Here is a 25,687-nt window from a genome sequence, read left to right as displayed (position 1 = left end):
CTTACAATACCTCTAGCCACCCACTTTGAGTAAAATTTAATTTTTTTTAGATGCCCAAATGGTATTTTTTATTTTTTTTTATTTTTTTTGGTTCCTAAAGAAAATTAAATTTCACTCAAAGTGGATGGCCACATGTGATTCTAAGCCACTCTGTGAAGTTTTGAAAATTTTTCTTTTTGCTTATTTTTATTTTTTTTTCGACACCTAAAAAAATTAAATTTCACTCAAAGTGTTGGCCACAGTATTCTGAAGAATTATGTGAAGTTTTTTATTTTTTTTTTTTTTCGGCACCTAAAAAAATTTAAATTTCCTTAAAGTGGATGGCCACACAGTATTCTAAGCCATTTTGTGAAGTTTTGAAATTTTTTCTTTTTTTCTTTTATTTTTATTTTTTTCTAAGAACTAAAAAAATAAAATTTCGCTCAAAGTGGGTGGCCACAGTATTTTAAGCCATTCTCAGTAAAGTTTTGAAATTTTTACTTTTTTTGCTTATTTTTATTTTTTTTTGGCATATAAAAAAATTTAAATTTCACTCAAAGTGGTACCACGGGTATTTTAAGCTATTCATGAAGTTTTGAATTTTTTTTTTTTTTTATTTTTTTCGGCAACTAAAAAAATTTAAATTTCACTCAAAGTGGATGGCCACAAGATTCTAAGCTCATTCTCGTGAAGCTTTTGAAATTTTTGATTTTTTGCTTTTTTTTATTTTTTCGGCACCTAAAAAAATAAAATTTCGCTCAAATCGCTGCTACGTATATTCTAAGATATTTTGTGAAGTTTTTAAATTTTAGAATTTTTTATTATTTTTTATTTTTTTTGGCAACTAAAAAAATTAAATTTTGCTCAAAGTGGGTGGCCATAGGTTTTCTAAGCCATTTTGTGAAATTTTGAAATTTTTTATTTTTATTTATTTTTTTTCGTACCTAAAAAGTTTAAATTTCACCTGAAAGTGGGAGATAGATTCTAAACCATTCTCATAAGTTTTGAAATTTTTGATTTTTTGCTTTTTTTTCTCACCTCAAATATCGTGACTTCCATATGAATATGTGTGTTGAAGAAAATGAATTCCTCGTAAATGGTTCTCATTTTTGTTCCGTAAAATGAAAACCAACTTTTTTTGGTTCTCATTTCTGGTTTTAATCGGTTTTGGAAGAAAATCTTCCTCTTAAATAGAAAAATGAAATTGCGTTACAAACGGGTTTTACTCAAAACTCGATTCTCGAACAAAAACCAGCCGGACAGAACCGTAATGGCTTTCATGCAGCACCTTAGTGTTTCCTCCCACTTTTTGGAGCGCAAAATATCTTGTGTGCATACAGGAAAATCTTTCTCTACTGTTCTCTTCCTATTCCTTCGATCTTTGTTTCCTCACTTCTTTTCACCCAATTTCTAAAACCCACTTCATTCCATGGAATGGCCCGATTCGGTTTTATATGGTCCAGCTCTCTAAAGAAAAATCAAGGTCACGAACATTTGGGGTGGCTCTTTGTCCGTAAATAACATCTTCCATCTGACATGAAACTCGAGATTTACGAGTTCCCTCACAAGTGTCGATATCTTCCTCAATAACAATGTGTGTCGACTTGACTATACATGCATTAGTAGATGCTATTCAAAGAAACGTCAATAATATTGGTTAAGTTTTTCAACTCAAATTATCTTTTGCACTCGGCATTATAACTTGTCGTTCGCTCAGGCCCATCAATCTATAATAAGGATGAAGTAGTAGAGACGAGACGTAGATGGTTTGCACAAAGAAACAAAGTGGATGAACAAGACGACAACTACAGCCTCAGAAAAAGTGGATGGATATGTTTTATAGGATCTAGAGGCTCTTTTAATCTCTTTTGTTGAGCAATATCTTGTAATTTTTTTTGTATATTATCTTTTTTTTATATAGAAATTGAATATCATGGCTAATATATTAGGTCCGCAGGCAATAGAATGTCAGCTTCTATTGCAGCCCTACAATAATCATACATGCATGATAACTATTTGATTATATCAGGTTGTATAAATTTTTAGATTATATTTGTAAGTATGTTTTTCCATCGATTAAACTATTTTTTGTTTTGAGTGATGGACCAAATTAATTGGTTGCTTTTTTTTCGAATATTTGTTGCTGTTATTCGTAAAACAAGTTGTACGAATTTGGGACCAAATATATTATCATACACGGTTGTGCAGACATTAACTTGAAATTGGACTGGACAACGTGTAGAAAGACAAACAGTACAGTATGGCGGAGTTGGGTCCCTCGGCGTGAGGTTGAGATAACACGAAGCTTAACAATTGTCTCGGGACTCACGATGTGTCAAGTCGTACTGCCCATCTGCAGCATGAGGTTGACATAACATCAAAGCTTTAACAATTGCCGAGCGACCGACGACGGCCAAAAGCCAACTTAACTCCACCTTGGTTTACTCTTTAACCTCACTTTGTTCTGTCATCATCCTCCTCCTCCTCTGAGCAGCAGCAGCAGCAGCAGCAGAGCAACGACGGTGGATGTGGGGTTTGGTACTTGGTAGGGAAGGAGAGGAGACACGTAACGATTTGGAGTTTGCAGAGAATTGTTCCGTTACTTTTGCGGAGAACGGGAAAGAGGTTCGTTACGTGGAGATTATTAGCAAAGAGAGGTCCGAGAGAGAGAGAGAGAGAGAGAGAGAGATAATTACGTACAAATACACTTCATATTTACTGGATCCGTTAAGGAGGTGTAACCAATCAATCAAATTGGGTTTTCTTTAGAACTATTGAAGTGAGGTTTTGAAAAACAAATGATGATTAGAGTTAATAATTTCTATACAAAAAATTGAAAAGGCATCTTTCATGAACCTTCATTTTCTCTCAATGGAGTTGTGTGTATATAGCTCAAAACCTATGCATATTCACAAGATTAATAAATAGGCGTTTATATCAATGGAGTGTCTAGGACTCTTTGAGCATCCGACGAATCTCCGTTAGGTGCGGTAGTCCCTCCATTTCATATACACTGGATAATTATGGGACACACATGATTTTTATATTACATTCTTTTTAAAATCTGTTAGTTACTACACTTCATTTTTTTTATCTTAATTTCTATTAAAAGTTGATTTTTGTAGTTTAACGTTCTAAACTTGGGAGCTGAGCCCCCCCTTTTTTCGTTTCAACTCCTGGGAAGATTTGGTGAATATTTTTTCTATACTAGAAACTATTACTTATCTAAACTCTAACCTTAATCTCACATTATATATGTTGCTTTCATGTGAAAAAAGAATTAAGATGTAATCGGTGCGTAGTTGTGGGCTGAAAAACTAGTTTCATTAAATTTTAGATTTAAATGACGAGGCATGATGACCTAAAATCTAAAAGTAGAAGTTTTGGGTCATGGGCTTGGAAGAACATTTGGTTGATGGTCGCAACGTAATTAGCTTAAATAACGATAGGGAAATTGAGCGCAACTCTCGTGCATCTTGTCTTTATTACACTTTGTCAATCAAATTGGGCATTATCGAAGATGCAATACCTATCAACTCTCGTCATCAATGAATCCTCGACGATACACTTTCCTGTCTCAGAAGGGTCGGTGAAGTTAAGGAAATTGTAAATTATTAGATGCGAGTGTCCCACGTCGAAAAATTGCAATTTTTTTATCTCAATATTCGGGCTAAATGTTTAATACTTGGGGAGCTGAGGCCCCTTCTTTTTAACTTTTTAACAGCTGGGCAGGGCCCGCAGAATATTCTTTTACACCAGAAATCATCACTTATTTAAATTCTAATCTTAATATGTTGGTGACAGCTTCGTTGATATTTGAGGAGCTACAACCAAACTTATGAAGACATCTTTCGCGTTTCCGATTCCGCATCCACTCTGCGTTCTTCACCGTCTTCTATCGTTCAGTGAAATTATTGCCGACAGCTTCATAAATATTTTCGGTGTTTCAACCCCATCTCATTCAGACATCTGTCACATGTCCCGTCTCGAAATGACAAAGAGTCCAGAAGGAACTAATGTTGCATTTCCCTCTATTTTCCTCCCACTTTTTTTGGAGGAATATATATCTTGTGGGCCCACAGGAAAATCTTGCTCTACCATTCTCTTCGTTTTCCTTGGATCTTTGTTGCCTCACTTCTTTTCACCCAATTTCTAACCCACTTCATTCTATGGAACGGATTCGGTTTTATATGGATCTTGCTCTCAAAAGAAAATTCAGGGTATCGAACATTTGGAGTGGCTCTTTGTCCGTAAATAACATCTTCCACTTGATGTGAAACTTGATGTGTACAAATTTCCCCGCAAGTGTCGATGTCCTCGTCAACAATAATACGTATCAACTTGACTATAGATGCATTGGTAGATGTTACTCAAAGAAACGTCAATAATATCGGTAAGTTTCTCAACTCAGATATTATTTTGCACTTGGCATAACAGCTCGCCGTTCGCTCATGCCCACCAAGCTATAATAAGAACGAAGAAGTAAACAAGAGATAAATGCACTATAAGTCCTAAAACTTATTATGAAAATGTAATCGAGTCTTAAAACATTCAAAAAGTGCAATCAAATCTTAAAACTTATCATGATTATTTATCACGAACGTGCAATCGTGACAAGTTTTATGACTTTCAATATACTAATCCCAAGAAACAAAGTGAATGAACAAGACGACATCTTCATCCTCTGCAATGGTGCATGGAGATGTTACATATAGGGCTGAGAGTTTTTTTTTTTATGGGTTAATACCACGAAAAACCCTAAACTGGTACACTTGTGACACATTTACCCAAAACTATTTTTTTGACCATAAAAAACCTCAAACCGGTACATCTGTGACAATTTTATCCCGAACTATTTTTTTAACCACCAAAAACCCCAAACTGGTATACCTGTGACAATTTTACCCTGAACTTACCACAAAAAACCCCAAACTGGTACATATGTGACAATTTTACCCTGAATTAAAATTTTAATATTTATTTTTTTATATATTTTTCGAATTTTTATTTATTTTTTATTCTTTTCTTTTTTCATTTTCAAAACTCTGGCCGGTCACCGATCCGTGGCGATCCAGGCCGAGGAGGAAGCCGGCGGGGCGGCACTCGCCGACGCAGCGAGCGGTCGCCCTCGCCGGATCTAGCGAGGGCGACCCTCGCTGCGTCTGGCGAGGGCCGCCCTCGCTCGCGCTGGGCGAGGGCCGCCCTTGCCTTGGGCGGCGAGGGCCGCCCGACGCGGCGAGGGCGCCCTCGCCGATACCGGCGAGGGTAGCCTCGCCGGCTGCGCTCGTGGCCGGTCGCGGGCCGGCCCCTGACGTAGTTTGAAAATGAAAAAAAAAAGAAAAGAAAAGAATAAAAATAAATAAAAATTCGAAAAAATAAAAAAATATATTAAAAATTAGTTCGGGGTAAAATTATCACACGCACTCAGGGGTTTTTGCGATGTTCGGGATAAAATTGTCACAAAGTATCGCTTGGGGTTTTTTTGTCAAAAAATAGTTTGGGGTAAATGTGTCGCAAATGTACCGCTTTAGGGTTTTTCGTGATATTAACCCTTTTATATATATATATATATATATATATATATATATATATATATATATATCTTCTAATTTAATCCTATATTACCTGTTTTTGGTATAGCAATTGAATATCTCAACCACATATGGAACACATACCTTTTTGACTAATATTTTTGTTATGTCCATGGTCAATAGAACAGCAGCTTCCATTGTGGCACTACACTATTTATACGTCCATGATGACTATTTGATCATATATCAGGTCATCCAAATTTTGGATTATATGGGTAAGTATATTTCACCATCGAATTAAAACTATTTTCACTTTGAATGATCGACTGAATTAAGAAGGTTGTTCTTATTAGAATATTTGTTGCTATTAAACGTAAAATAATTTGTATAAATTTGGGGCTAAATATATAATTTTATGTGGTTGTGCACACATTAGAGTGATGTTTTCAGGCTTTTTCAGTCAGTCCTTTTTAATTTCTATTTTACAATGTATATTATAGGTAAATACGTGTACTTTTTTTTGTCGTGAAATTTATGTACTTAAATAAAAGATAATCTTTACTCTTCTTTTCCGGTTTAGAGTTTTGTCTATCTTCTGTACAATTGATGTCGGGGCTGAACATTTCCATATGCTTTTCAGATGTCAATTGTCGTACAGAGCTACGAAGTAAAAAAGAAAGACAGATGGGACAGTTCCGTGGAGTCGGGTCCCTCGATTATTGAGTGAGTAGCCTTCACGTGCACGAAGTCGTACAGCCCATCTGCAGCATCATGTTGACAAAACACGAAGCTTTAATAATTGCCAAGTGACCAAAGATGGCCAAACGGCAACTTTAACTCCTCACCATGGTTAACTTTTAACATGCCAAATAATAAAAAATTTTATTTTTTTATTTTCAAAATTAATATGAAAATAAAAATTCGTTTGTTAAAATTTTTGTAATCGAGCACAAATTTATAAAAAATTATTTTTAGAATCAGTTTTACAACAGAATCAAGAAGTAAAAAAAATGACTTCTTGATTTTGGAAATAATTTTTTCATTTATGATTATTCTTGATTTTCTTCTTATTTCTTGGTTTGTTGTTCTTCTTCTTCTTTCCGGCCTGCCACCGGCCACCGGCCACCAGCCACAAGCCAGGGCTGGCAAGGGCGTCGCAACCTTCGCCGATGGCCGGCGAGGGCGGCTTGCTGCCGCGATGGCGAGGCCTCGCCCAGCCATGGCTTGTGTTCTTTCTTCAACAATTTCCAATCTCTATCAGTAGGATTCGAACCTAGATGAAGTTCTGACCATTTGTCAGATAAAAAAGAAAAAATGGATGTAGGATTCCCAAACTCCATATATCTCAATATTTTAAAGAAAAATTACATACAAAAAGCCTCTCTCTCTCTCTCTCTCTCTCTCTATAAACTCGAAATATGTTTTGCACTCGGCATCGTTGCATCGTGCTTCGCTCTGGCCCATCAAGCTCTAATAAGTAATAAGAGTGAAGAAGGAGATGAGCTGTTGTAGATGGTTTTGCACAAAGAAACAAAGAGGAAGAACTAGACAACCTCTTCATCCACTGCAATGGTGGATGCAGATATTTCACATAGGGGTACGAGGGCATTTTCGATTTCTTCCGTCAATCAATATTCTTATTATTTTTTCCTATTTTATCTGTTAACGGTATAGAAATTGAAAATCACGGCCGTATATATACCTTTTTTACTTAGGATTTTTTATTAGGTTCACAGTCCATAAAAAAATAACCTCTATTGCGGCACTATAATATTTACACGAGCGTAATGACTATTTGATTATATCGGGTTATTAAAAAATTTTGGATTATCCGTGCAATAATCAACCCAATCAAGATACTACTTTATTTAGAATGTTTGTCGTTGCCGTTACTCGCAAGGCAATCCGTACATATTTGAGGCCAAATATATAATTGTATATGGTTGTGCGCACATTAATGTAATGCTTTTGGGTTTTTTTCAGCAATTTCGTTTTAATTTCTATTTTACTAGGTGTACAGGTAAATACATGTACTTGAATAAAAGATTCATAACGAGGCTAAGCCGGTAGGGACAGCGAGTAGAAAGAGATATAGGACAGTGCGGTGGGAGATGGGTTTGGGTCCCTCGGCGTGAGGTTGACATAAAATGAAGCATAATAATCGCAACGTGATCCACGATGTATCGAGTCGTATTAACACCACGATGGCCAGGAAGCAACTTAACTCCACCCTCGTTAACTCTTAACTTCACTTTGTTCTGGACCACCCTGGTAAACAGCTGGATAGCTCTCGCACTACGCAGGCGACGGGGTCCGAAGTCAATTTTAATACAAAAGAGATGGTGGAGTGGGCCCACTTGTTTTCGATCAGCGTCTTTGAGGTAAAGCGTAATCAAGTTGAGGCGTCTTTGACGAATTTTTCCACGAATATATTTCGTCGCTAAATTTTGCGACGCCGAATTGGCGACGAAATTTTTTTCGTAGCTAGTTAATTTAGCGACGAATTTTGCCAAATTTTTCGTGGCAAAATTCGTTGCTAAAACCTTATTTTTTTGTAGTGTAAATTAGCGACGAATTTTTCCACGAATAGATTTCGTTGCAAATTAGCGACAAAAATTGAAATTTTTCGTCGCTAAATTTTGCGATGCCGAATTGGTGACAAAATTTTTTTTGTCGCAAATTCATTTAGCGATGAATTTTGCCAAATTTTTCGTGCCAAAAATTCGTGGCTAAAACCTTATTTTTTTTGTAGTGTTCCCTCGCACTCATTCTAGCCCAACAAGGGAAGTACATTTCTAATTCTATACTATAAATCTCCATGGTCATGGTACGTTATATCTTTGAAAACCAGAATGGGTCGATAAATGTTCAAACATAGTTTGTATTTCTGAGCATGCTTCACTAAATACTAGTTTCACTCTAAGTTAGCTTAGATTGGTATATTGTCCTCGAACATACTGGTAGATTCTCCTTTGATGAATGTAGATTATGACTTTTGGAATTACAAAAATTTGGCCAATTTTCCATTGCCTTCTAAGCATTTATGCATTAGCAGATACTAATACTGTTCCAAGCAGCTTTATTATATTTATTTTCCGATTTGGAGTTTGCAATGAGAAGACGTTGGCTTTGTGAATCGTTACGTTGCTTTTCCACAGAATGAATTGGAAAGAGAGAGAGGAAGGGGGGGGGGGGGGGGGTTAGGCTCAACCATTTAAAAACGTTAAGATATATACGATCCATGAAATAGGCTCATGTTAATATGGAGTTAACGATCCCGTTAACATACAAATACACTTTATATTCACTTATCCCATCAATGAGGTGTAATTACTCAATGAAATTGGGTTTTTTTGGAACTATTAAAGCAATGTTTTGAGAAATAAATTATGATTATGCTTAGCAATTTTTATAAATTAAAAAAAAGGAAGAATGAGAAGGTATCTTCTATGAATCTTCAGTTTCCTACAATTGAGTTATGCATGTAGTTCAAAACCAATGTATATTCACAAGATTACCCCCCCTCCCCCCCATGTAGTTCAAAACCAATGTATATTCACAAGATTAATAGCCTTAGATGTCTCTTAGAAACCAACCCCCCCCACCCCCCAAAAAAAAAAAAATAGATGCCTCTTAGATATGAATAGAGTATTTAGGATTCTTCGAGCAACCGATTTATCTCCATCAGGTGCAACGGTCCCTTCATCCCACACACATCGGGTAATGGAGATATACAAGTCTGTACTATCGGTAGTGACCCTATGAAAGTGCACAAATATGATTATTCAATTGCATGACTTGATTTTTCCTTATATCCCATATTGAACATCTTTTAGTTGCCACACTTGATTTTTTTCATCTCAATTTCTATTCAAAGTTGATATTGGCAGCTTATTGTTTAAAGCGTGTGAGCTGAGCCCATCCCATCTTGGTTCTTTTATAATTCCTGGGAAGGTTTGGACAATATTTCTTTTGCACTAGGCTTTATTACTGTTTTCAATTCTAACCTTAATCCCACATTATATATGTTTTTCTATCTAAACGAATAGAATTAAAATGTAATCTGTGTGTAGTTATGAGACTGAAAAACTAGCTTTAATTAGCTTAAATATCGAGATTAATAGGAAAATTGAGTGCAAGTCTCATGGATCTTGTCTTTGTTACATTTTGTCAAATAAATTGGGCATTGGGTTGGCTTACACACTTGCCAAATATGCAGTTGCTACGGGAGAATGGATCTTCCATGCTTGATTGGAGAACTATAATCGTTGCTCAAGTTAGATCTATCGAGGTCGCAAGTAGTCAACCTACCCAATTCAATCAGAAATTTGAGGAAATTAAGAGTAATTAGGATAGAATATATAACGACATACAAGTTTCCTGAGCTAATGCTATTGGGTCGGTGGCTCTAATTGAAGAATCGTATGCTGCACATTTTCGAATCGCGGCCAGATTGTCAAGATTGGAACTTTAAGAAGTTGCAACATTGCCCTTGTTACCTTTGTTGTCACTTGAATTTTTTAAGCAAAATCGAACATACGTTTTTTAAAAATAAATAAAGATAAATAAAAAGAAACAAAATAAATAAATAATAATAAGATAAATAAGAAATAATAAACAATAACTAAAGCGTCGGCCTGGCAAGCTTTGCGAGACCCTTTATTTTTTACTACTTACAACTAGAAAATATACTCTCTCTCCTGCGCTTGGTCCTCCCGTCCAAACCAAACGAAACATTACTTTCCGGAGTTTCACCTAGAAACAGCAAACGGGGAAATCCTGAGGACCATGCCTCGGACTCACCGGCCTCCGATGTCGACTTCTCTGCCGGCTTTCACTCCGGCGGTTTCACCACTACTTCACCTGCCCAGACATTGACCACCAGGGCTTTCTGCCGGGGGAAGAACACTCGCACGACGAAAAACTCCACCTCTCCTGCGAATGGGGTGGATTGCCGCTGGGGACGCTGGCGGCAATGATGGTGGGGATAGGGATTGGGGGACTGATTCTGCTTGTTGGGACCGCGGCCGGAGCAAAAGCCGGCAGAGCTGTCGACATCGGAGGCCGGCGAGTCCGAGGCATGTTGCTCGGGATTTCTCTGTGTGCTATTTCTGGGGGAAACTCCGAACGGTTATGTTTGGTTCAGTTTGGACGGAGCAGCACCAGAGACACCGCGACTGTGGATAAGGCTTGGTGCGCGTTGTGGCGAAGCAAGGTGGCGCGGCTGTGGCCTGTTAGTGTTGCCGCTGTGGCTGTGGCATCGAACCGACGTTGGGGAAGGCAGCAAGCAACTCGTCTGGATGTGTAGGCGAGACGACCAATGTCAAGAGGGTCGAGCAGCACGAGTGAGATCGGTGGGACTGCACAATGGGGTCAAGGTAATAGCATGACAAAACCCAGGCCGTATTACTTCTTGCTCTCTCTTTCCCTCTCTCTTGCTCTACTTCTTGTTCTCTCTCTCTCTCTCTCTTACTCTCTGCTTTTACTTTCTCCTCCGTAAAAGCTCAAGCCTTCCCCTGTTCCTCCATTTATAGATGGAGAAGAGACGGAGATTATTGTCAGCAATAGACCTCCCGAGATAGTAGCCAACTTTTACTCAACTGACTAACATCTCCTCCTTCGGAATCGTTCAATCCACCGGAATCGTTCAAAGTCCTCCGCGACCAGATTATCCATTCTCTCTCTTGGTTGACCGATTCTCTCTCTCTCTGCGATTTTCTCTTTGCTAAATCTCTCTCTCTATCTCGCTCTATCTCTTCACTTGGCTGAACAAGTTCGAAGAAGGGGAAAAGCGATAGGTTCAACCATGGCCGAAGCTGAGTGCATCTTCTTTCTCTAGTTTTAAACTTTGAATCAGGCTTGGAATCCTTGTCCTCGGTCTCATTCTTATGATTTTCAGTGTTTGCTTCCATCATTTCTAATTCCAGCGATCCTCTTGCCACCGCGACCCATCATCTGCTCAGCCATTCCAGCCGCGGATCTTTTCTTCATTAGCAATAGGTAACTTCTCTTCAGCGAAGTCCAGCAGCTACGGCCATGGAGGATCTTCATTCTCTTTCCTCACCTAGTTTGTAATCTCACCTTTATCTAATTCGATTCTCTGTTCTTTTCTTTTTTTCTTTTCACTGATATGTCTGGTTTTATGCTGCAGCACTAGAAGACAACTTAGTTTCCTTCGATTTACGGTCGATCCAGTGGAAGAAACAGAGCTAACTACGAAGCTCCGAGATTCTCCATCTTCGCTCTAACCGAAAATACCTCACTGCCGATTCAAAGTTCATCGGTGGTCTGTGTCGGTGTTCTGTTGATATCAGCCACGCCTACCACGTGATTGTGTCTTCTCTCATCTAATTCCAGAATCCACTGCAATTCATTCTAGATTTGTTGATCGCTTTTGTTCTGTTTTGTTCTACCTTGGTCATTACGTTTTCGCTTGCTATGCCGAGTCGATGGATATGTCATCGCGCTACAACTTCGAAGAAGAGAATGATTTTCAGATATTGAAGTGCAATCACTCCATCGTAAAAAAGAGAGAACTCACTGCGAAGGAGTTCTGAGCTAATCTCCCTCTCGGTATCCTCTGTTCCCTATTGCAGAGTTTTTCCTCTGTTAAGAGTGGAAGAACAGAAATTTTCTATTGCGAAGCGAAGTAATAACGATGGGATATTAACCCAACAATATGATGTTAGGAAGAAAAATGAAAATTTTCAAATCATGGCTCAAGACGAATATAGGTCGCATTAATGTGAAGCTAGTCCGACCGCCTTGGGTCCCTCTTATTTCCCTCCATTTCCTCCCACGTCTAAGAGGATTCATTTCGTACGCCCACGGGAAAAAAAATTTCTACCATTCTTTTCACTGGATCAATCGACATGGACTGTTCAACGTTGCCTGGCTACACTTGTTAGCGCGAGGATAATTTTGGTTTTAGAAATTTGGATGTCCATGCCAATTCATTTCGGCATACTTGTGCCCAATTATTTATCATTACAAATCCTTGTTTGACAGAAGATCCCCATCCTTACCACTTTAACGTTTTGTTTTCCATCGCATAAATATTTTCAACCTGTCCTCTCTTATTTAGATGAGTGTAATTATTCAGAGAATAGGAAGCAGAGTTCCATGTTGCCTCGTGGGATAACATGACCGACAAAGCAGATCGCAATAGCAGAAAGTCAGTGTTTATGTAGAGAAACAACGACAAGCAAGTTAAAATACAGTAGAGGAATTCTATCGGAAATTCACCCAAACTAAAGATCTCGATATGCCATGTCCAAACTTCCGAGTTCAACGAAAGAAGAAATCGAGTGCAGAAAACAAAGTTATGAGATGCAAAGAAAATCTCCATGGTCGAACCTGACTTTCTCTCAGTAATGATTAAACTCAAATTGCAAGTTCAAAATTTCAAGTCCGAACCCAAAAGGATACACGAAGAAAGAAGGAACCGGAGCCAATTCCGATTTGCATGGCTCACTGCATCAGAGGGATCGAGTCAACTAAAATCTACACTAAGAACGAAATAATGCATTTCCCAATGATGATCATCGATGCGTCATGCGTACCGATCAATGAGGCTAATTGAGCTAGTTTTCACAAAACAAATTTGTGAATTCAGAACTCGACGTGCCATTCTGATATAAGCAAGATCATCTAGAGGCAGTTTCGCTAGATAGCAAATGACCGAATAAGAAGAAGCAACAGAAGGATACCACCTGGAGCTTAAATTCATGGAAACGAGCGGCGATGGCAATGATATGCATCCGGTGTGCTTGAAAGTCTATGGGCAGGGACATTGCTAGCCAAAGACCACGAACGTGACTTGGAATCTCTGTCTCCTCCGAGCTCGGCGTCGGGGCAGAGTGAGCGCTCCTTTCTTCGGTCAGATGGACGGCGACGTCCACACAGGGCGGCGGAGGAAGGGAGAGAGAAGGCCAAGCCGGGCTGAGATGAGAGGAGCAGAAGCGGCAATGCGGTCGAGCGAGCTCAACAACGGCGTCGTTCAGCGAACCATGAGAAAGAGAGAGGAAATAGCTGAAATGTTGCTGATGGGTCTGGCCGCAGATCAAATCACTGGGCTGCTTCTTGTGGGCCACACAAGTTGGACCAAATTGGCCTTTTTCATTTATTTTTTATTTTATTTGTTATTCAATTTTTTGTTCTTTTTACTACCATTCATTGGCTTTTACATTCTTTTTTTTTATTACAAAAATGTATGTTTAAATTGCCGACTAAAATTCAGGTGTTGATGATTTCGAATATATTTACCCTAATATTTGAAGAAGAATATCATGCCATCGCAAACAAAGTGTAGGACGTTGTATGTTTTGTTGCTTCAAATCTTTACTTACTAAAGACCAGAGTTGTATCCTGATTGATGGGAGAAATGGGCTAAAAAACGGGGCAATCCAGTCGAATAGAATCCGGTATGTGTTGATGGAATATCAACCCATTTAAAATGACCTGATTTGTGAGCCCGATTATATTGAACCCAAGTATGATCTCGCCCATTTGGCGGGTTGAAGTGCCATAAATCACGATGAAAGATTAAACGAAGAGCAGTACAGGGCAAAAGAGAGAGAGAGAGAGAAAGAGCAAGATGCCAGAGACTTCTTTAGTGAAAGATGATTCTTTGGCTTTTTTCTTTTCCTGTTTGAGGATTCTTTTTCACTTTATTTAAAGTTTCCAAAGTAAAAAAATGATGTTTGAGGATTCTTTTTCACTTTATTTAAAGTTTCCAAAGTAAAAAAAAATGATGTGATGGTTAAGGATTCCAATTTTGTTTGTAAAAAGATATGACCGCTAACTTGCTTGTCAAATTATTCATAAGTAAGTTATCATCGTTATCAGGATTTTACCAATGTCTAAATATATTAGTAAACTATCAACTCTTTCGCAATTTTACGAGCATGTTTAATAATATATCAATAATGTAACAATATTACTCATATTCGATTAATATAGTGACCGACCAACTTCTTTAATAATTTGCAAGTGTTTTTAGTAAAATACCAACTCGATAAGGAATCTACCAACCTCCCAATAAATCGATGAATTATCAAGTTTTTTCAAGTAGGCAATTATTAAAAGGTTAATACCACGAAAAACCTCAAATTGGTACACCTGTGACAAATTTACCCCAAACTAATTTTTTTAACACCAAAAACCCTAAATTAGTACATCTGTGATAAATTTACCCAAAACTAATTTTTTGACCACTAAAAACCCTTAACTTGTATACTTGCGACAAATATACCCTCTATTAAATTGGATTAATATCACCAAAAAACAAAAATTGTTAAATCTATGACAAACAGAAAGGTAAAACCCTAAACTGGTATACCCATCAATTGTCATATGTCATTCAACTTAGCAATTTGATGGTAAAATTTAACGAAAACTAATGGAGGGTAAATTTTTTGGATTTTTGGCGGTCAAAAAATTAGTTTGCAGTAAATTTATCATAAGTGTACCAATTTATGATTTTTTATGGTATTAACTCATTATTAAACTAATGAGATGAGATAAAAAAAAAAAGAAGGAACAAATAAAGATGAGATACAGAACATAGGATTAAGACATGACAAAGAGTCCACAAAAAAGCAAATATGTTGTGGGCCCACAGAACTCGTCGACTAAGGGAAGCACGAACTCATTTTCCATTTTCCCTCTCTTTCTTCCCACCTTTAAGAGGAATATATGTTGTGGGCCCCACAGGAACATTTTTGTCTACCATTCTTTTCACTTCCCTCGCACTTATTCTTAGCCCAACAAGGGAAGCATTTCCTATGGATCTTTATCTCCTCTCCTTTTCACCCAATATATGGAATGACCCGATTCGATTCTTATATGGGTCATTCTCTCAAAAGAAAAATTAAGGTGGCGAATATTTGGAGTGGCTCCTTATCCATATATTAGATCTTCCTTTTGACGTGAAATTTGAAATGTACAAATTCCCCTACAAATATTGATGTCCTCGTCAATAACAATTGTGTATCGACTTGACTATAGATGCTATGATAATAACGAAAAAGTTGAGATGAGCAGTAGATGGTATGCATAAAGTGCTAGAATACATGTATGAGTTGTGTTGAAGAAGTTACACATCAGAGAATTGATGTGGTATTGAGCAATTAATATATCACAGTTTACCCATAACTTATTGGCTTAAACTTTTGAGTGAATCTGGGTCCAACTGGATATATTGACGGGCTCGGACTTAAATTCTCTCTTGGAAACTTCCCCGGGTAAAGGTATCAAGCTTTTGCTTCTGGCTCCAAATAAATGGTGTCAGAGCCGATAATTGATTAGTGCTCCACCCAAATTTGTTCCGGTGTTTGGTGAATATTTCAAGAAAAAAATCTCATGATCGATGCTTGTTTCAAGTGGAAATTGCCTTCATGATTGGTTTAGCAAGAAGAGATCATGGCCGGTTGGTCTGGCGATGCGAGATAGAGACCATAGGTAATGCAATCCCAAGTTAGCTGTTGATGATGGTTGCTGTGCATGGTAGCAGGTGCATTGCAATGTCTTGAAGATTCAAGTTGAGATAAGTTGGTGCAGAATAATACTTGAATTAAGGAGGAGCAAAACCTAACACTGAGCTCACACGTGAGAGAAAGATTGTTAGAATACACTCACATAGAGAAGTCCTATATCGAAGAATTGGTGTGGTATTGAGCAATTAATATATCACAATTTGCTCATAACTCATTGGCTTAAGCTTTTAAGTGAAGGTGGGTCCAACTGGATATGTTGACGGGCTCGAACCTGGCTCCCTCTTGGCGATCACCCCGGGTAAAGGTATCAAGCTTTTGCTGCGGCCTCCTAACAAAAAAAAAAACAAAGTGGATTAACAGGACGACGTTTTCATCCTTTGCAATGGTCTATGGAGATGTTTTATCCAGGAGCGAGCGGTTCTTTTAATTTCTTTGTGATCAATATCTTGTAATTGTTTATTTTATATTGTTTGTTTTTCAGTATAGAAATTGAATATCACGGCTCGGTATGGAATCTATACCTTTCTAGCTAGAATTATTAATTAGGTCCACGGTCGATAGAGAAACAGCTTCCATTCCGGCACTACAATAATTATACGTGCATGATGACTATTTGATTATAAAATTTTGGATTATATCTGTAGGTATGTTTTCCCATCAATTAAAACTATTTTTTTTTTGGGTGTGATCGATCGAACTGAGAGGTTGCGTTGTTTAGAATATTTGCTGCTGTTATTCATAGAACAATATGTACAAATTGGGACTACATATGTCCCTAAATATGGTTGTGCACACATAAACGCGATGCTTCCAAGCTTTTTCAACAATTCCTTTTGAATTTCTATTTTACTAGGTATATACGCAAATAAATGTACTTGAATGAAAGCTTTTTCTTTACTCTTCTTTTCTGATGACTGAGTTTTGTCTATTTTCGGTGCAATTGATTATTTGCTTGGAGATGCGGGGGCTGAATAGTTTCATATACTTTTCACATATCATCGTACAGAGCATCTAAGTAAAAGAAAGAAAGGTATTTACACATCAACTATTCAAATAAAGAATATGTCTGTGAGAGCCTTCTTGGAGCACTGAATTCTCCACTCACTCCATCCTCTTTTCTCAAATTGACCTCCACCGAACCTTTCAGAGAATATTTCGACTTCAACAAATCCCACTACCTCCTCCCAGAATGGCCGAGAATCGTGTGTCAAGTACGTGGCCAAATATCATCCCCTTTTGTTCTGATTCCTCGTATTTGCCGAATGAATCAATCGCCTACTTTAGTGCCGGCTGAAATTCGGTGCCATGATGGGCAATAGCTTATGATTATTCACATTCTTTCCTTGTCGATCTTATTCTCTAATTGGAAGCATCACGTGACACACATATATTCCATTAAAAGATGAAAAAGATGTGAACACATTAGAAATCAATGTCTTCTCCAGATCTGACAGATAAAACATAGCTCTGCTGTGGTGATCAAGAATAGATCCTGTAGGATACCAAGGGCCAAACAAATAGTAAAGCCTTTTCCTAAGTTCCAGTAGAACCCTCTTCCAAAGGCTTCATTTCATCCCTCAATTGAAGTACTTTCTTCCAAAAGTTTTTGGGTCATGTAATATCTATTACGGCTTTGTAACAACTGTAGTAGCTATGGCGGCAGAAAACACCGTGATATGTAGTACACTCGTGGTAGACTTGCAATATACTAACTATATTGCTTCCAACGGCCATATAATTAACTACTAATTCTTCAATTGAGTAATGTGTTTTGTTAAGGGACGAAAATTTCAACCTTTGGGGGAATTTAGCAACTCCTCAAAGTGGTTAGTAACTTTGATATGAACATTAAGTATCAATATATCATGATGTTATACTAAGTAATTTTTTTCACAATGATAAGTAGATTTGTATCCATTTGCAACATATACTATTCTAAAGCAATTGAAGAGTTTGGTGGAGCACTTAGGCTCCGTTCGTTTGGCGGAAAATATTCTCATTTTGGAAAATATTTTCCCGGAAGTTATTTTCCTGGAAAATGTTTTCCCGGAACATAATTTTCCAGTGTTCGACGACCAATATGAAAAAGTTTCGGAAAATATTTTTCACCGGCGACCGCGGCCGCGGCGGCGGCCGGCCCGGGCGGCGCAGCCAAGCGGCGGCTGAGTCGGTGGCGGTGGGCGAAGCGCGGCGGCAGGCGGCTGGCCGGGGTGGCCGGCGGCGGGCAGGCGGCGGCAGCAAGGCGGCCGACGCGGCGAGCGGCAGCGACAGGTGGCCGGCGGCCAACGGTGGTGACCCGGCGATCAACTTCTCTCCCAGGGAAAACATTTTCCCTCCCATGAGCAATTTTGCCTTCAATTGAGGGAAAATGATTTCCTCTTTGTGAAAAAGAGGAAATCATTTTCCTCAAAACAATGAAGGATTTGGGGTGGGGAAGGAAAATGTTTTCCCACTGAAAACATTTTCCGCCCCCGAACACCGAAAAATGCGGAAAATATTTTCCGGAAAAATATTTTTCCGCAAACGAACACAGCCTTAATGTGGCTATTAAACACACCCTACTCAAATCTCAAAATGTAAAAATTACCTATAAAAATAAAAGAAAGAGTTGGTAAATCTTTTTCGTGTAGTTGGCAAAATCTCAAATAGAATGGTAATTCTAAGTAAATGAAGTAACTTCTACGCGAGATTCGTAAATTTCGTGTTTAGTTCTATCTAAGTAGGTTGTTGATTTCAATTCAAGTCTATTTTCCCTATTCAATTCTCACCTTTACTGTTAATTTCTTGTGGTTTCAGCTGCCTACATTTCGATTCAAGTTGTTAATTTCTTTGGAATTTCACATAATTCAGAAAAATCGATCACTCAGAGCTGGTGGGTTGGCGGCGACCTGCTACCTGTTACCGGCTATTCCCAGTTGCTCCTTTTCTTAAGCTTCACACATCAGCTTCTCCTCGTCCCACGGCCCCTGTTCTATCTCTGTTAGCGTTTGATTTCCAAAAGATGATATTCTCTGTTTGATTCTCTGTTCCCAATTCAATATTCGCCCTACCAAGTTGTCGGCTCCCTGCTCCATTTCTCGAAGGTAATTCAATATTTTTGTTCTCTTTCTGTTCTCTTTCCTCCTTCAATCATTTCGTTTGTGCGTTTTTTAGAATATTTGCTGCCTTTATTCGTAAGACACTATGTAAAAATTTGGGACTAGATATGTCATTAAATATGGTTGTGCACACATTAACGTGATGCTCTCAAACCTTTTCTTCAATTCCTTTTGAATTCCTATTTTACTATGTGTATAGGTAAATATATGTACTTGAATGAAAAATATTCTTTACTCTTATTTACCGATGACTGAGTTTTGTTTATTTTCGGTGCAATATATTATACGCTTGGAGATGTAGGGGCTGAATATTTTTATTTACTTTTCACATGTCATCATCGTACGGAGCATCTAAGTAGAAAGAAAGAGCAGTATTTATGTATCAACTATTCAAATTAATTAAAGAAACCACAAATTATACAAAGTCCTTAGTAATTGCCATCCACATCGTGAGATTGACATAAGACCAAGCTTAACAATTGCCACGTGACCCACGATGGCCAAAAAGCAACTTAACTCCACCATGTTTTACTATTGACATCACTCTGTTCTTTTCTTCTGTTTGGTTCAGCGCCACGTCTGTCTCCCTCCTCCTCCTCTGCGTTTTAGAGAGAGAGAGAGAGAGAGCAACATCAGAGCAACGATGGTGGACGTCTTAGGGAAGTAGAGACACGTAAGGATTTGGGAGTTTGCAATGAGAAGCGACGGCTTTGTGAATTGTTACGTTATTTATTTCTGCAGAGAATCGGAAAGAGGGTCATACGTGGTGGTTATTAGCAAAGAGAGGTCAGAGAGAGAGAGAGAGAGAGAGAGAGAGAGAGAGAGAGAGAGAGAGAGAGAGAGAGAGAGAGAGAGAGAGAGAGAGAGAGAGAGAGAGAGAGAGAGAGAGAGAGAGAGAGAGAGAGAGAGAGAGGTGATTAGGCTCATCATCGAACAACGGCGAATGAGACTCGAGTTTTGAAATAAAGAGAGAGAAGGTGGAGCCAGCAGTTGACGTGACGCCATGCCACGTGTCGATGCTCCTGGGAGCGGTCCAAGAAAAGTCGCGAATATGATAATTCGATTTCAAACTTTGAGTGATGAGAATAAACAGCTTACTATTTGAGCAATCCCTTGAAGTTAAAAGAAAGTCTCGTTTTTCTATTAGAGAACTGATCTAATTTAAAGTGAAAACTCTTAATTTTACCTTATAAAACAATTGTTAATTTCCTAAATGATAATTGTCGTTGTGATCATGGTTTTTTATCACATTTTTTGAAAATCTTTTAGTTGCCGCACTTGATTTTGTCATCTCAATTTCTATTCGAAGTTGATTTTGGCGTATTAATGTTTTAAATTTGGGAGCTGAGCCCCCCTTCTTTTTCTTTGAACTCCCGGGAAGGTTTGGAGAATATTTCTTCTACACCAGAAATTATTACTTATTAAATTCTATCCTTATTCTCACATTATATATGTTATTTCATGTGGAAAAAGAATTAAGATGTAATCCGTGTGAAGTTACCAGACTGAAAAGCTAGTTTCATTAAAGTGTAGATTTCAAATGATGAGGCATGATTAAATTAAAATCTAACCGTAGAAGTTTTGGGTTGCGGGTTTGGAAGAACTTTTGGTTGGTCATGGAATAATTAGCTTAAATATTGAGACTAAAAGGAAATTGAGCGTGACTCTCGTGGATCTTATCTTTGTTACAATTTGTCAAATAGATTGGGCATGTTGTTGCTATGTCTGCCGGGTTGACTTACACACTTGTCAATATGCAGTTGCTACTACATAATGGAGCTTTTCATGTGCTGTAATATAACGCGAAAGCTAACATGATCTTGCAATTAAATCAACGTGAAATCACCAGAGAAATAAATAATGAACAATAAAGAACTTTAAAGATTTACATGATTCGGTCTAAGATCAGTACCAACTCCACGGGAAGAGCTAACAGTAAATAACCCACTAATCAATCGGGGAATTACAGAGTTATAATCGCTCACACGTTTGAATATTTTCCACACTTAGATTACACCTAAATTCAAGGTATTTATAAATAAACAACTCAATTAGATGTAAAACTCACAGCACAAAAATCACCCGTGTTCTAAGATGTTCGTGCAGCTTGAAGAAGTCATGACACAAACTGAGCACGCACAAAGTTCCGCTTGAACTCTCTCTTCAATAGCACTCAAAGTACACGCGTGCTGTTCTCTGACTTCTCAAGACAAAAAAACCAAGAATTCTCTTCTTCACCCAAAATATTTGTGCGACCCTTTATTTCGTTTTTATGTGGCCTTTTAATAAGAAGAGTCCAATGTCCATCAATTTGGAAAGGAAAGTCAACCTCCGGTGGGACTATCTTTATTCGGTCAAAACTATGTATTTATCCCACCAAATAAAAACAAATCTCGACATACATATATTTATATATATATATATATATATATATATATATTCATATACCCTCCAATAGATTCTTTGGATTTCTTTCCCAACATATTCGATTTAACAAACCGATTTACATCTTGCAATCAGATCGGGTTCATACACAAACTCAAAAATTGAGATATAATATTAATAATCTCCACATTGACTTGACATTTTAAACCAAGTCATAGTGTTCATCATCCGGCTCCCACAATGCCCCAATGGTCATTCAACCATCATAGACGTTTTTCAAGTTCAAACAAAGATTGAACTTGTCTAGAGGAATGAAGGTGGTCCACATGTCCGAAGGTTCCTCCACAATTGATATGTCACTTCTCTTTTGAAATAGAGCAGATTCGTCCAAGGTAACATCTCTGCTAAACATAAAATTGGGTGAATCTTCCTTAGTGCATCGCAACTTGTATCTCTTCACCCCATGTGCATATCCTAGGAATATGCACTTTCTTGGCCTCGGCTCCAGCGTGCCATTACTCACAATAGCATAAGCAACGCAACCGAACACTCTCAGTTTGGTGTGATCAGCAGCAGGATTACATCACCACGTTTTTTCAAGAGTTTTCCGGTCAATTGTCGGTGATGGTAATCTATTCATTAACCAACAAGCAGTATTCACTGCTTCAGTCTAAAAATCTTTATCTAATCTATTGAAGTTATGTCTTGAGTTTAAGCCGTTTGCGGAATGTGACTCGCTTGGATAAATTTCTATAATATATATGTGAAGATATATATTTTCTGTTGGAGAAAATACTCAAAATTGCCTATAAAAGAAATTCTTCTAATGGCATGTATAGTAAAGGACGTCTTCAACAAAGAAGGAATATTAGTGGGCCCAGGTCAAAGTTATTTTGTTAACTTATGGAATTAAATAAATTTAAAAGGAGAAAGAAGGGCACACATATAAAAAGGCGTTGATGTTTTCTACGAGGGTTCCAAGCCACACACGTACGGAGCCGCACAAGCGGAGAACGCCCACGAAGCTCTCAAGAAAGGACGCCGCGGGAGAACAAAAGTAAAGTACGTACGACGTTCTTGATTTTGATCTTACGAGAGCATTTCACTTTGAGCTTCAACACGTGGTGATTTGTGCAGTGACTTTATTTTATCCAATTAAGTTGTTTATTCATAAACACTTTCGGTTTGGGCTTAAATTTAGGTGTGGGAAACACTTTAGTGTATGAGCGATTTGTAACTCTGATTCTCTGATTATAGTGGATTACTTGTTGCTGGCTCTCTCCGTCGATGTAGGTACCGATATTCGGACCGAAGCACGTAAATCTCTTATGTCCTTTATCGTTTCTCGTTTATTTCTCTGATAATTTCGCATTGACTTAATTTGCAAGATCATATCGATCCGCGTTATATTACAACATAATCCATCATTATAGAGTAAAGAGCTCTCTCCAATATAATTACGTTCATTAGTTGTGCCACTTTGGTTAGTCGTGGTATGTTGACAACAGTGCAAGCCCATCAAAACAAAATTCCAACCCTTTATCAGTTCTTAGGCACCTGATCTTCCTTCCTATCTGCTTTCCAATCGTCGCCTTCCACGACTTGAATCGACCAAGCACCTCGCTCTTATGCTTAAGAAGACAAATCCAAACTTTTCTTGAAACGTCATCAACAAAAGACAACATATACCTAGCACCAGCCTTGGACGGAATTTGAGAGGGTCCTCATAAGTCAGAGTGTACATAGCCTACAATCTCTGAGGTTCGGTGAACTGCCGTACTGAATTTCATTCTCCATTGACTACCCATGTCGCAGTGTTCACAAAAGTTTAGCTTCTCAATTCGATGGCCTCCTAGTAGAACCCCATGACTTAGAACAATAATCTCTCCCTCTCTCACCCGTGTGTCCAAGTCTCATGTGCCACAACCATGTTGTGTTTTGACTTGAAACCTCAGAGAATCTAGCAGATGAGCCAATCACTATTGTTCCCTAGAGGAGACATAACCCACAGTCTATCTTCCCCTACATCACAATAAGCACACCTTGAGAGACTTTCAAACCTCCACCTTCGGCGGAAATTCGGTAATCGAACCTGTCAAGAGCACTTAGTGAGATAAGGTTGTTTCTCAGCTCCTGTAGATGTCTTACATCAGTCAATTTTCTCACCACTCCATCGTGCATCTTAATATGAACTATTTCGATCCCAACTACTTCACAAGCAGCATCGTTTCCCATAAAAACCTAACCACCTTCTATGTACTGCTAGGTAGTAAATCAGTGTCTATGAGAAGTCACATGATAAGAACATCCAAAGTCAAGCACCTAATCATCACATGATGAACTCGTGGTAACTATTAACACAACATTAGCATCTCTAGAACTATTATCTGCCATGGTAACAATATTACCATTGCTTGCAAACTCCACCTTAACTCCTTTACTCTTGTACTTTGGACAATCTCTCCTGTAGTGCCCTACCTCATCCTAGTGATAACATCGACAATTCCAAAGGTGGGACCCACCTTCACTCAAAACCTCACATCGGAGAATTGGTGTGGTATAGAGTAGTTAAGATATCTTAGTTGACCGATAACTCATTGACTTAGGCTTTTGAGTGAAGATGGATTCAACTAAATATGTTGACGGACTCGGACTTAGGCTCCGTCTTGGTGATCCTCCCAGGCAAAAGTATAGGGCTTCTGCCACATGCTTCCTACACCATGCTTGATAGGAGAATATAATCGTTGCTCGAGTTGGATTTATCATGGTCGCTAGTAGTCAACTTAGCCAATTTGAACGAAAATGTGAGGAAATTAAGAGTCAATAGGATGGATTATACTATGATATAATTGTTGCCTGACCTGATGCAACACTTTCTTGTCTTGGAAGGCTTGGTGAAGTTGAGGGAATTGCGAAGTACTAGGTGCGAATGCCTCGTGAGGACACTTTATCTATTGTGCTTGAGGAATGTACAGTCCTTAGAGTTGTCTCATTTAGAAAGAGTTGTTGATGTTCAAGGTTTTGGGGGGGGGATCTTCGTTGCATGTGATTCAATTGAAAGATGACCTAACCTATGCAAGTTGAAGAAGCTAAGGTGTGTTGAACTGAAGGTTGTCCTAAGCTAAGAGCCATGGAAGGCCTCAATAACTTCGAGTCTTTGAAGTACTTGGAGACCAAAGGTTGCAGATCTTAGGAAATGTTGCCCCATGTGTCGAGATCAACCAAGGATAGAGACGGATTGGATGTCTCTTAGAGCTACAACCTGGAAGATACAACTTATGAAAATTGATTCCTCATAAGGTATCTCATTAGTTTGATGATTGATCGTAATTTGGACATTTTCTAACCAAGCAAGTCTGAATTGTATTCATAGTATGAATAAAAAGCATCAAATGCACAAGTTCCATATCGTTAATGTGCAATTGTGTATATAGCTCAATGGAAGAGATTCATCTACTGACTTATCTATGTGTTCTTGATATTAATATTTCGTAGCATGGGGAAAATTATCAAAAAAATTATAAACCTATTGCAGTTGTGCTCATTTAGCCCTAAACCTTTCAATTTTATCAATTTTGTCCTAAACATTTTCACATTTTTCCAATTGAGTCCATCCAGCCAATTTTGACTGGAAATTGAGGACATGGTCATCGGCAGTCTTACGTGGCACGGCTGGCGACAACTGGCACTAATGTAAATATTTTTTAATAATTTTTTTATATTTTTAATAATTTTTTTGGTTTTTTCTTTTCTTGTTTCTTTTTCCTTTTCTTTTCTTTTCGGCCTAAGGGTCGGGATGCCCTCACCAGCATTGAGCGAGGGTGTCGCGAACCTTGCCAACTCTGGGCAAGGGCCACGACGCCCTCACCTGGCCTAGATTTGGCGAGAGCATTGCGGTCCTTGCTAGATTTCGGTGAGGCTGCGTGCCCTCGCTTTGGCTTGGGCAATGGCCATGAGGGCATCCAACCCTTGCCTGTGGCCGACAACCTTTGCCAGACCTCAGGCCAAAAAAAGAAAAGAAAAGGAAAAACAAAAAAAAACAAAAAAATTATTTAAAAATGTCCACATAGGACCGCCGGCAACCACGTCATCAACTTTCGGCCAAAATTGGCTGAATAAACTCAATTGGAAGAAAGTGAAAATGTTTATAACTAAACCGGCACAATTAAAAAGTTTATGATTGAATTGGCACAAGTGC

General features: G+C 38.3%; 2 protein-coding genes and 1 long non-coding RNA gene across 5 annotated transcripts in view; 2 read left to right on the top strand and 1 right to left on the bottom strand.

Moving 5' to 3' along the window:
- LOC115694186 (disease resistance protein At4g27190-like) overlaps positions 1-25,687 on the top strand; it is a 105,338-nt gene that overhangs the window by 69,374 nt on the left and 10,277 nt on the right. The gene's annotated exons all lie outside the window — the stretch shown is intronic.
- LOC130139653 (uncharacterized) lies at positions 10,273-12,228 on the top strand. 2 transcript variants are annotated; one of them, XR_008817758.1, is made up of 3 exons: positions 10,273-10,888; positions 11,438-11,581; positions 11,662-12,228. XR_008817758.1 is itself a non-coding variant. In XM_056317099.1 (3 exons), the coding sequence occupies exons 1-3, from the start codon at positions 10,811-10,813 to the stop codon at positions 11,756-11,758; spliced, it is 315 nt and encodes a 104-aa protein (XP_056173074.1). In that variant the 5' UTR covers positions 10,273-10,810; the 3' UTR covers positions 11,759-12,227. The 2 variants fall into 2 exon arrangements, 1 of the variants encoding a protein (XP_056173074.1); XM_056317099.1 differs by having other exon boundaries at positions 11,438-11,577; positions 11,662-12,227.
- On the bottom strand, positions 10,921-11,182 carry LOC130139657 (uncharacterized). Its single transcript, XR_008817763.1, has 2 exons — positions 10,984-11,182; positions 10,921-10,950 (listed from the first exon to the last, which is right to left on the bottom strand). It is a non-coding gene; the product is annotated as an uncharacterized LOC130139657 (long non-coding RNA).

The sequence above is a fragment of the Syzygium oleosum genome, unplaced genomic scaffold (assembly GCF_021117445.2).
Source record: "Syzygium oleosum isolate NSW1041296 unplaced genomic scaffold, Sole_v2.1 Sole_v2.13, whole genome shotgun sequence".
In the NCBI taxonomy this organism is placed as follows: Eukaryota; Viridiplantae; Streptophyta; class Magnoliopsida; order Myrtales; family Myrtaceae; genus Syzygium; species Syzygium oleosum.
The sequence above is the reverse complement of the archived record's forward strand: the minus strand, read 5'-3'. Positions and strand labels throughout refer to the sequence as shown.